The following is a 12,836-nucleotide window of genomic DNA, read 5'->3' on the forward strand; positions in this document are numbered from 1 at the left end:
AGCTGTGCACAGCGCGGACGGTGAGGCAGGTAAATAGGGCGACCCAGCGCTTTACCTGACTACGACCTACCTTGACTAACACGGGCCCAAAATAATCGACGCCAACGTGCGTGAATGGACGCACAAATGGCTGCAACCTTGCTTCGGGAAGCGGTGCCATCGCTGGTGGTTTTGGAAGGGCCTTGGTGATGCGACACCATGCGCAGTTTTCTGTCACCTTTCGCACAAGGGATCTTAAGTTCGCAATTTCGTATCGCTGGCGCATTTCGTTGACCACGGTTTCACGGTTGGCATGGCGAAAACGACGATGATACCAATTCGTGATCAAAATTGTCATCATATGTTGCTTGGGAAGTAAAACAGGGTATTTTGCTTCGAATGATAAGAACCATGCTGTTGAAGCGCGACCTCGCATCCGTAGGATACCTTGCTCGTCCATAAACGGCAACGTTTTGTAGATACAGCTGGATTTAGGAACGACAGAATGCTTTGCTTCCGGGAAGCCTTTTGTTTTTCTCGAGTATGGTTCTCTCTTCTGGAAAAGATTCCATCTGTGCCAGTTTCCACAGGAGAATCTCTGCACGCGAGAGTTCGGCTTGAGTAAGAATCCCCTTCTGCAGACTCCGTCCAACATTACTCCGACGTAATCCATCGATGAAGCGAATGACATAAGTTGTCGTCCGTTGGAGTTTTGACCAGTGGCTGAACCTGGAATAATCGATGAGTGGTTCGGGATTGCAGTGTACCTGAACGCTTCGAACTTCTTCGTGGGTCGTAGTCACGATTGATTGCTTAGGCCATGATTCCTCGATGTCGCGTAGAAAGTCTGGTCCTTCGAACCAAGGATAGTTCGATTCAAGAGTTGGACCTTTCTTCCACTTCGTGGCGTCATCAGCCACATTAAGCTTAGACTTCATCCATCTCCATTCTTGCGGATCACTCAAGGTTAGTATTTCTCCAACTCGCACTGACACAAACTTGTGAAATATTCGGTGATCCGATCGGATCCATGCCAACACCGTAGTAGAGTCGCTCCAGAAGAATCGCTGAGATACAGATAACGTGTGATATTCGAGAATAGCCGCCAGAAAGCGTACTCCCAGAACGGCAGCTTTAAGTTCAAGCCTTGGAGTAGACAATGTCTTCAAGGGCGCTACTTTACTCTTGGCTCCAACAAGTACCACCTGAACGCTGTCGTTATGCACTAGCTGGAAGTATACAGCACACGAGTAGGCGACATCACTTGCATCCACGAAGCAATGAACATGCATATCGTGGAAATTTGCCGGAAATGGTGAGAAGTAACAACGAGGAATCTTCAGTTTACCAAGTTCTGGAAATAGGGCCACCCATTGTCGCCATTTTTGGAAGAGACTCTCGCTAATTGGTACATCTCAACCCGTTCCTGCAGCCCACGTCCCTTGAATGATTACTTTCCCGTGGACCAGGAAATGCGAAATAAGCCCGAGTGGGTCGAAAAGACTCATTACGACTTTGAGGTTTAGTGGGTACGTGAGCATAATTCAGAATTCCACGCAGATCATCTCGTAGCGTGAAGTTGTAAGAGAAGCTGTCATCTGAAGGGGTCCAGTTCATACCAAGCACGGATTCTGGAACACCGGGTCCTCCCAGGGTTAGTTGCTTCGGCTCTCCAGCAGAAGTTTCCCCTATTTCTTGAAGAAGTTCCGCCGAGTTCGAGCGGAAGCGACAAATCTCGAAGCCTCCCATCGAATGGACATGAATAACCTCCTTCACGACCTCAGCAGCTTCCTCAACGGTCAAGTAACTATCTAAGTAATCGTCCACATAATGGTTCCTCATGATTGCTGTGGCAGCACGCGGGTATACTTCAGCGAATTCCTGTGCATTGATGTTCTTGATGTACTGCGCGGAGGCGGGTGAACAGGTCGCACCAAAGGTAGCAACGTCCATGACGTAGATTTCTATTGGATTCGCTGGAGTGTCTCGCCAGAGGAAGCATTGTGTCATGCGATCCTGGATACGAATTAGGAGTTGGTGAAACATTTCCTTGATGTCACCGCAAACGGCCACCGGAAACTGACGAAAACGGCTGAGGACCGCTGGAAGAGGTGTTAGTAGATTGGGTCCCTTGAGAAGTCTTGAATTAAAGGAGACCCCGTTTACTGTCGCAGCAGCGTCCCAAACTAGCCTCACTTTGTTCGGTTTTTTCGGATGAACTACGACACCCAATGGCAGGAACCACGTACGTTTGCGATCTGCGTTCCTCAGTTCTGATGTGATTGCTTTGTGTGCGTAGCCCTTCTGTACGTATTCCATTATCTGCTCACGGACCCGCTCTTGCAAGGAAGGATTGCTTGCCAGCTTCTTTTCCAGAGACATTAGACGTCGAACTGCCATAGGGTAGCTGTCCGGGAAATCCGGATCATCGGTGCGCCACAAGAGTCCAGTTTCGAAACCGTGATCAGTGCGACGTGTTGTTTCCTCCAAAATCTTTCTCGCACGCATTTCTTCGTTCGACTCCAGAAGTTCACACGGCCCAATTGCACCGACGTCTTCTAGTGTGAAGTAGTCTCTAAGTTGATTGTTCAACTGCTGGTCCGGATCGGCAGATGGCGCCGCATGAAAATGAACAACACCCTGCTGTTCTGGTGTACCGGAAACACACCCGTAGATGCTCCAACCCAATCTACACTTTGCAGCTATCGGATCCATTGGTGCCCCTTCACGTAACTTTAAGGGAACACAGAGACGAAGATTGTCCAATCCGATTAATAACTTAGGTCGGATCAGATCATAATCTTTCACAGGGAGTCCACGCAAATGTGGATATCGTTCGTAGAGTTCCCTATACCTTATCGATTGGGAAGGCAATACCAAACAACTAACCGTTCTAACTTCACTGAGCTTAAGACGATTCGCATTACCCTCTCCCGAAATTTCAAGTTGTAGTCGCTGCGAGTGTTATTCTTTCCGCGTTATCTTACCCGTCCACTGTAGGGTTAAAGGTTCTACAGGTCCGGAAATACCCAGGCGATCGGCGACTGTTTCCTCTAGAAGTGTTATTGACGACCCTTCGTCAATGAAACCGAATACAACCTCCGTACGCGCCCTCGCATACAAAACTACTGGGAGCACCCGAAACATGGGACAAAGATTGTAGCTCGTAGTGAGATGACTGGCAGAGACATTCGGAGGGGATTGAAGGGAGTGGAGGAGTGTATGGTGTTTTAGGCGACAACCGTCAACCCCACACCCTAACCAGGATTTACATGGCCATTTACCATGACTATTCAAGCATGTACGACACAAACTCTTTTGATGGACAATTTTCCACCGCTCATCGATGCTTAACGATTTGAACTGATGACAGTCGGATACTCGATGCCCTTCTCGATCACATGTTGCGCATGGCTTACCTGATTTCTTTCGATTTGCCGATGCGTTTGAAGACGACGACGCAGCTGGCATCGCGGAATGGGCATGTAATATACCTTTCTCCTTGGGCTTTCGTGGATCTTTCTTGTAGTCCCGACTGGAACATGGTAGTTCGAAGGATACCTGGCTTGCTGCAGTCACTAATCCAGACATGAAGTCGCTGAATGTTGCCAGCGTCGCGTATGGCTGCCTGCTTTTGTAGACCGCCCACTCCATTTTTAGAGAACCGGGGAGCTTCTCGACAAGTTCCTGCATGAGCACCGGATTGGCCAAGTGCGTAAACTGGTTTGCTGCCTTTAGGTGATCGGCTAGATTTTGAACGGTTAGACCAAATTCGATAACCGTTTCGAGACGATCGTGTCGGGGTGCTGGAGCTCGATGGACCTTTTCAAGTAGCGATCGGATCAGGAGTTCGGGTCTGCCGTACAAGGTTCTCAATGTGTTTACTACTTGAGGAACGCTCGAAGGAAGCAGAAGACGACTACGCACTGATTCAAGCGCATGCCCTTTCAAGCATCTTTGTAATCGAATCAAGTTTTCGGCGTCAGTATAGCCACAGGCTGCAGTCGATTGCTCGAAGCTGCAGATGAAGATTGGCCAATCCTCGGGATTGCCGGAAAAGGATGGCAATTCTTTCCCCATCACCTGCCTTGCTGCCACCTGGTGTACATCTAGTGCCGTAGGGAATGAACCAGTTGGTCTTTGCTGTACATTCCGTGTTTGGTTCGGAGGAATACCTGGAGCGACGCTGGGAATCGGTCCTCCGTAAGTGTATTGCGCCGCATTCGGATTCTGCATACGTTGTTGCTCGCTTGAGTCTACAGCGGGCGCTACTGGTTCCCGGTTACTCGTCGATTGTGGCTGCATTTAACTGCCACATGGAATTGCCTGAAAGGCCGGATCGTATTGCTGATATGCTGGAACCGCGAAGCTCTGGAACTGCTGTCTGGAATCCCCACAGTGATGGGTAAATACCTGGCTCGGAATGATTGGGTTAGAATTCCAATTCAGTTGGCCAGACATAGATGGCTGATACATCGGGATGCTGTGTGTCATCGCGGGAATAGCTTGTGCAGGAACGTAGCTCGAGGGTTTCTGAAGAACTGCAGTTTGACGTTGGCCATCGCTTGGCGTTGGTGGGTTTTGACTGACTAACGGCGATCTTCGCGTGGTTCAGGAGAACAATGTTCCAACCAATTGGAAACCCGTTGTTCGGAGTCGAGAATCGATCCGTTCCGACTGCCACACTCGCTCAACTGTCGAATTATGGTCTGCTTCTTTTCTAGAGACTCCTTTCTAACCATCTGCTGCTTCTCCTGAAACGATTTCTCGTCTTGTAATTTCCTCTGACGCAGCTTCGCTTCTTCTTCCATGAGTGCTTTCCTTTCCTCCAGACGACGTAGTTCTTCATCCATTTCCTTCTTCTTCATTGCTTGTTGCACTTCCAGTTCCTTCTCTTTCAGGATCTGTTCTTCTTCCGCCAGTTTCAGCTTATTCTGCAAACGAAGAGCCCGTGTACTAGAAGTCGTACTCGGAGTAGTCGATCGCGCTGTATTAGATCCTTGCTTCGCATTTTTAGATCCGGATTTAACCGTTGTTGAACGAAGACATCTGGTGTTTGAAAGCGGTTCGTCTGGTTTCTGAGTAGACGATGCTCCAGCTACGGCTTGCTTGGAACGGCACCGTTTACAAACGTATGGTCTGTCCTTCACGGAATCGTCCACCCCCGCGCAACCGTAATGTTCCCATAGATTACATTGGTCGCAGGCGACCCATTTCTCATTGTGAGTGTCTGGCCGGGTGCAAGACTGGCAGCTTGTTCCTGCGGATCTTTGTTGTCCTTCCATCTCGATCCCCGTAGTAAAATTCATGAAGATTTTGTTGGGGGGAGGAGTTATTGTAACACTAATCTCGACAGCAAGAAAAACGCAGTTTTTCTGTTGGTTTATGCTTCAAGCTGTAACATAGATACAATTTTATTCATAATATAATTCATTTATTTAACACTTACAATTTTAGTGTACATATAGGTTTGGAATGGAAGAATCCTAACTGTCCACGTTTTGAGTGTGCCCAATCCAACAATTTTTGCAAAACAGGTAATTTTAGGATATAATTTGAGGTAAATTTTAGGTAAACGATGAAACTCAAAGTTATCGAGAAGAACCAAAATGAAAGTCAGCACAATGATAAACCACAATGCTTTTTTGCCCCTATTGTTCCGCCTGTTTGACGTTTCTTTCTGTCACGCATGACAGTACGCACCCGAGTTCATTACGGCGTTGCTGCGACGAGGGGTGTTGTCGTCACAATAACAATAGGCCAAAATCGAAGGTGAACCTAAACACGTGTATGAAAAACAATTGTCAAAAATTAACTGCACATTCAAAATAGCCGCACTTGTCAGCATAATGCCACAAAAAATCTAGAATCGAATATACGTAACCCGCGTAAATTCGAAAGTCGCGATACTTTTTGAACAGACCTTGAACTTATTCGCTTCTGTATTGTGTATCAGAAAATAAAACAATAGTTTATGAGGTGAAATCCGCTCCAGTGAATTCCACTCTACTACAAAGTATTCGCTTGTTGCATGAACTCCAATTGAATTGATTGAAAAACGCCACTCATACAGTACAGTTGAAAAACACACGGTTTGTTTACATTTGCATCATACAACCATAAAACCCGGTAGACACTGTACCTTTTATGTCCGGAATAAAACAAATGCTCTCTGTATGGCGAATCTGTTTCCATCCGTTCCTATCCTATGACAATTCGCTTGTTATTCTTTGTGATTGTTATGATTGTTTATATGTTGTTTTGTTGTTCGCAACTGTGGGTGGTATTGTAATGATTATTCTTTTTGCAGGTAATTGTTGCTGGTGAAATTTTTTTTTGTTCTACAGGTGCGGATTTAGACTATATGCTGCGGAATTGATATTATTTAGAGTGTTTTTTGTGTTTTATAATTTTTTATTGTGTCAACAAAATGTTTCTGAAAAATAAATACGTGTTTTTTCGTTCTCGATAGTGCACAATAGTCCAGAAGGTGCGTTTAAGTGGAAGTTAGCATTTAAAGCTCGACTGTTATTCTCTATACTCATTAATTTGTCATTTTTTTTTGTCAAACAATGTTCATTAGCGGTATTTGAGAGAGCATATTCTACTTTACATAATGTTAGATTTTCAAAACTATGTTATTTTTTGCATTTGAGTAAATTTAAATTGAAATTGAGAACAAATGCGCGAAATAACACTGCATTCGTGCTGTTAACACTTCGCGTTTTTTCTATTTGTCGTGTCCTTAATGTAATGAGCCGAAGGAAATGTTAATTTTTATTTTTTCGTGTCTGCTATTTCGTTAGTTTTTGTCTCTGTGTGTTTAACAAACCCGATTAACCCGAGCCAGCTGTGAAGGCTGTCGCTAGGAGGCTGTCACGAGCTGGCGGTAAAGGGCGAACACGAAATTATTGCGACACATTCAACAGGGCATAACTTTTTTACCATTGGGTAAGAATCAACCAAATTTTGCACACTTTCTCATTGATGTGTATTGTCTACATGCTGTCAAACTCGAAGTCGTGTTTTTCGATTCAACAAAAATGGAGGTGAACCAACGCGAGTCGAGAGAACAAATTCTTTCCAAACACCTGGAATTTCCTGACCTGTCGCACCGGCAGTTGGGAAAAATGTTGAACATTCACCATTCAACCGTCTCCAGAGTGTTGAATCGGTTCCAGGAGCGGTTGACGTTGGACCACGGTAAAATTCGGGCACGGAAGTTCTACGAGAAGATGCTGACAAAATATGGCTGCTGTGTGATGGACGACGAAACGTATATAAAAGCCGATTTTAAGAAAATTCCGGGGTTGGAGTTTTTCACCGGCAAGAGCATGTTCGATGTGGACGACAAATTTAAGAAGAAGAAAATGTCGAAGTTCACCTCCAAATATCTCGTTTGGCAGGCCATCTACTCTTGCGGACTGAGGAGTGAGCCTTTCGTGACAAAGGGCACAGTAAATGGCGAGATCTACAAATCTGAGTGCCTCGAGAAGCGCCTTTTGCCGTTCTTGCAGCAGCACGACGAAGCTATCCGCTATTTTGGCCAGATTTGGCATCATGTCACTATTCTAAAAGTGTCCTGGAGTGGTATGAGGCCAATTCTGTCCATTTTGTCCAAAGGACATGAACCAGCCAAACTGTCCGGAGCTGCGCCCAGTGGAGCAGTACTGGGCAATAATGAAGCGGGAACTTCGGAAGAGCAAGAAGACAGTCAAAGACGAGAAGGACATGTTAAGGAAATGGAAAAAACTGAGAAACTGGTACCGGATGACACTGTAAAGACTTTGATGGAGGGCATCAAGCGAAAATGCGTTCAATTTTACACTCAAGGCTCCATCGATAAACTTTTCTTTTGATTTTTGAAGTAAATATATGTATAAAACTACCCTAAAATTTTGGTTTGATTCTAAACATTATAAGCAAATTGGCATGACATTTTCGGTGTCGCAATAATTTCGTGTTCGCCTCTTAGGAGCATGTTTGGACATGAATTTGATGATGACTTCCTTCGTGTTAAATCGCGTATATGTTTAAAATACAGAAAAATGTTAAACATGCCTAAAGGACTTGTACGCTCTAACATATTATCTCGCACGAACCTGTTCACATTTTTTTACTTGCCGAACTTTTCATCTTGAACTTTTTGTACTTTTTATTCGTCTCGTTCTCGTTCTCGTTTTCTCGTTCTCATCGTCTCCATTCCTACTAAGGATGTTTTTGGGATACTTTTTGATAATTCCACATTCATCAGCGTAAACATCTTACAATTTATTATGAGATTTTTTCTATGGTTTATTTTGTTGTATAGGTCGGACTCGATTATATGTGATTCGATTATATACAATTTTGGACTCGATTATATACAGTTCGGAAAAAAATACATACATATATTTCAAATATGGCTTTTTAAGAAAATGTAACCTTTCTACGTTAAGGTGAAGACTATTACGTATGCAGTGGGGTAAACATCGTGATTTTAGATGTTGCTTGAATTTTGACCAGGAATTGTTTATATCGATATTGCAGCCAATTTAAAAAAGATAGAAAATGGCCGTCAAAGAACAAATTGTAGAGCGATTAAAGAACTTCAATTTAATTGATAGAAACAGTCTAGTTTAATGAATTTCTTAGGATAAAATTAATAAAAACACATTAAAAATAATTAACTTTTAAGTTTTTCACTTTCAAAATGTTATTAACAAATAAAAAACAAATTTTTTTTGACTCGATTATATACAGGATTCGATTATATACAGTGAAAAGAAATCAAAAACTGTATATAATCGAGTCCGCGCTGTATTGATACGACTTAAGCAAATCATAAATAAGAACCATAACTTCAAAATAAAAATAAACCTTTCTTTCCCTTTTTTTCGTTAGTTTTTGGATACAGATTTTCTTGCCAAAAACCTTGGCAACCTTGGTCATTCTTAAAAAAGGATGGTTCACGTAGGTTCAACTTATGGAGCATCTTAAATATATCAAATAAGAACTTTTTTTTATTATTTTATAGGGGTCGATATTCAGACCCCGTCCACCCCCTAAATTAATTTTCGTTTCTGTCGACCCTTGGGAAACCGAAATCGACCCCAGGGGGTCTATATCGACCACTTTGAGAAACTCTCCGCTAAACGATGACGAACGACGAATAACGAAGCTTGAGAGAATCGCAAAGTCGTAGTGTTGAAGTTTTCTGAGAAATGAACGAATTATTGATTTCTTGGTCTCACAGACCTATACGCGAGTAACCTGGTAAAGGGGAACTGTCTAGGGTGTGGTGGGATGAGCATTGGGCATTGCCAGTCCCCAAGAAAAGCCACAAAAACCCGGAAACAGCTCCTCTAAGCGAATGGACGCCGCTATAAGCGTCTTTGCCCAATCCTGGTGGTACTCGGGACGTAAAGCAGCAGTATCACGATGGTCCTCCTGCGAGATAGTGGGGTTGGTCGCAGGCCTTGCTAGAAAAATTGTGAATCAGGCCATGTTGTAAAGATGTTAAGCCAAAATAAATAAATAAAACTGAATGATTATTTTGGGCTAGGAATCATTTCTTAAAGATTTATAGAAGAAAAAATCTTACAATAATCCAAAAGATGTAGATTTAACCTAGTAGAAGTAGAGAGTAAAACCAAAGCGTTATTTGTCAAATGTTTATCAATCTACATAAAATTGTTCCTCCAAACACAAATCGTTTATAATTGACAGTGAAAAAATGAAGCGTTTCCTAAATGGTGTCAGAAATTATACAATTTGTTTTTGAGTAAAGCGGGAGGAATTATCAAGATTTAAGAAAAGCGTCTACATAAAGGGTGGGACTAAGTTTGGTCAAAATAAAAATTATATTTAATAGCAACAGAATCAATCCGTTTGGATCCTTTGTATGACATAATATCTTAAAATATGAAAATTTACAATCAGAGAGTGAGTAGTCTAAACTGTTTTTTGCGTGCATATTGTGGAGTAACTGACAATAATAAATGTACCGCAAGAAAAACATGGAGCTGGGTAGAAGAAATCGTTAAAGTCAAACTATATTTGAAACCAAGACGAAATTTTGATCATAAACATACATGTTCGAGATGAGCGTTGTTTTTTTTGCAAAATCTTCCAAATGTTAAAAAATAACAACGTCCATATTGAACCTAGTTTATTTTCCCAAGCATTTCGAGAGGAATAACTCGATGCTACTCGGAATGAAGATGTACCACCCTTTGGTATTGTTTCAATCCAATTCGTTCTCAGGTTTATTCACCCAACGAATAACGTACGTCATTTGAGAACTCGAAGGGGTAGCAAATTGAACCACTCCTTTCCGAATAGGATAGCTAGCTTGGTGGCTAGGGTTGAGGATTCTTCAATTACGGATAGAAGGATAGGAAAATAGAATGAAAATTGAAACTACAATCCGAAAATTCGACACTATGTTGAGTGCCCTTCACCGCTGCTGCTGCTACTGTTGCTGCTGCTGCTATCGGTGGTTTTCATTTTATGTCGAAATCAAAATAAACACAATCATGTAGGGGGGCCGTTTCCATGGCGGAAGCATTGGATAAGGGGCATCGGTTTAATTGGATAAAATATCTGGCAGATGAAAGATTGCCCGAGGATGTTATCAAGACGGAAACGAGCGGAAGGTAGTTTTCTTGCGAATATGTTTTTTTTTTCTATTGCCCTCGATGTTTCAGTTGATTTAGGACATCAAAACCTATGTCGCCAATTCATGGACTTAAATTTCTTATTGGAACACGTTCACGCGAGAAGATTTTTCCAGCGCTGGAACTCTAAACCATAGCGCATCACCTTGACAAAGTGGAGGGGGACTTACCTGATACCGCCCCTCAGGACATCGTGGTTCAATATGTTCTCGTTGTGAATCCAGTAGACGGCGGATCGCAGCATCGACATGTGCCGTATTCGGCACATCAGTTTTATCGTTGAGCCAACTTCATAATACTTATCGTACAGTGGTTCTCCCTCTTCATCTACGATCAGGACCTCAGGCGCTGAAAATGAACACATAAATATATCAGATTCTGTTGCAGAAACCGTTGGTGGCAGTCAGTGGGAGTGGGGGTGGGAGCAGGGGAGCAAATAAAAGAAGTTGAGCTGCGGAGGAGCCGGCGGTCCCGGTGCTAAAAGCTGCTACTGCTGCTTGGTTCTGTACGGTGGGGGGAAATGACTTTTTCAAGTCGAGATGACGGATTTCTGCTGCGGTTCCTTTCTCGGCTTTGTTTCGACCGAGCTGCATGGATGACTAAGGAAATAAATATGGAAATGATGCCGTAAATATTCATTCTCTGCCCATTCCCCCCCTGGGGGCGGTTTCCGGCGCTAGACTTGACGCTAAATCTTTACTCAACCGAACCCGTGGGATTCCACTGTTGCAACATGTTGCTGTAACTTGTGTTGTGTTGTTTCAGCTGCTCCTCGGCGGAGTTTGTTTTATAGCTCGGCGTACTTCGGGGCCCCATAGGATATGTCTTCCCACAGCGGAAGGGAACCCTGAACAGGTAAGCTGGCCTATGGCTGTGAACAGCTCAGACCCGAAATTTGTTTTACGAACCGAAACAATGCCAAAAACTAATTGGAATTATATCGCGCGGAATAAATATTGTGGCAGTAGCGCTATAAAACGCACAGGGGGGCGCAGTTTGATTTCTGAATCAGAATGAAATCGATCATAAAATGAATAGTATATCTGGCAGCTGTTCGATAATGTGAGCCTTCGGGAAAGAACTCGAAATGAGGATATTGAACAACGTGATGTGAATGACGAATTCAATGAATGAGAAATTCAAAAATTTAATTCTTGTGTTATATAAATGATTAGCTGACCCGGCAAACTTCGTCCCGCCTGAGAGGAGAGAAGCAATAGATCTCTCCTAGTCATGTACACAATGAATTTGTCAAATAAAAGTTAGTAAGCTGTTGAACTCGAAACCAGGCTCAAGTGTTTTATTGGTTATTTTCCCAAAAAGAAATTAGCCCACAGTTTGGGGTCGTGACATTGTGGCGACGAGGACAAAAATTGGATAGCATGCAGATATAAAAAATTTGATTTCGTAAAATACATAGTGCGCGTGCTGGATTGTTCCAAGTCACCGCTTTGGCAGAAGACACTAGAGATTCAGTCGCATCGCCGATGAATAGTGAGAAAAGAAGAAAAGGGAGATTCCCAATATACGTTCCCGGTGTAAACGTGAATTCGTATCTGCAGACTGTAGATATATATTTTGCTTTAAATAGAACTCCGGGGGATGAGAAGACCTTGGAGTTCATAACAAGTGTTGGTCAAGAAACTGCCAATAGAATTATTGGTAGCTTCATGCCAGAAAAAATCGTGAACAAAAGCTTCAATGACATTGTGAAGAAAGAGAGGAGACGATCTGGCGTAGTGGTAACATCCATGCCTCTCACGCTAAAGGTCACGAGTTCAATTCTCACTCCCGAAATTCTTCCAAAAATGGACGTAAAAGTGACGAACCAGCCAAATGAGTTGAAAATCACTATAATACAGATAAAAAAAATTGTGAAGAAATTTAAAATATTGCACGAAGAAAACAAAAATGTGTTCGCCGAGCGGCATCGTCTGATTATCCGCAAACAAAATGAAGGAGAATCACTAGATGACTTTGCTATTGATCTACAAAACATTATCGAACACTGTAATGTTAGTAACGAGACGGAAGCCTCACTCGTGCAGTCTATTTTTCGGAATGATAAAACAGGTGAAACAATGTTGCGGGACGCAGATAAGAAGCTAAATCTGGCTCAGTTGCTGAAAAGAGCGAAAACGGTAGAAATTGCCGCTCATGAAGCACGTAAGACATTCGCTATCCAACTCTTGACGAGTG

At 43.1% G+C, this 12,836-nt stretch overlaps 1 protein-coding gene across 1 annotated transcript in view; it reads right to left on the bottom strand.

Moving 5' to 3' along the window:
* Positions 1-12,836, bottom strand: part of LOC129764761 (uncharacterized) — a 477,799-nt gene that overhangs the window by 17,320 nt on the left and 447,643 nt on the right. Inside the window, exon 7 of the mRNA XM_055764228.1 lies at positions 10,808-10,985. Coding sequence (XP_055620203.1) covers positions 10,808-10,985 — 178 coding nt within the window. The remainder of the gene's footprint in view (positions 1-10,807; positions 10,986-12,836) is intronic.

Source organism: Toxorhynchites rutilus, chromosome 2, assembly GCF_029784135.1.
Source record: "Toxorhynchites rutilus septentrionalis strain SRP chromosome 2, ASM2978413v1, whole genome shotgun sequence".
Taxonomy (NCBI): domain Eukaryota; kingdom Metazoa; phylum Arthropoda; class Insecta; order Diptera; family Culicidae; genus Toxorhynchites; species Toxorhynchites rutilus.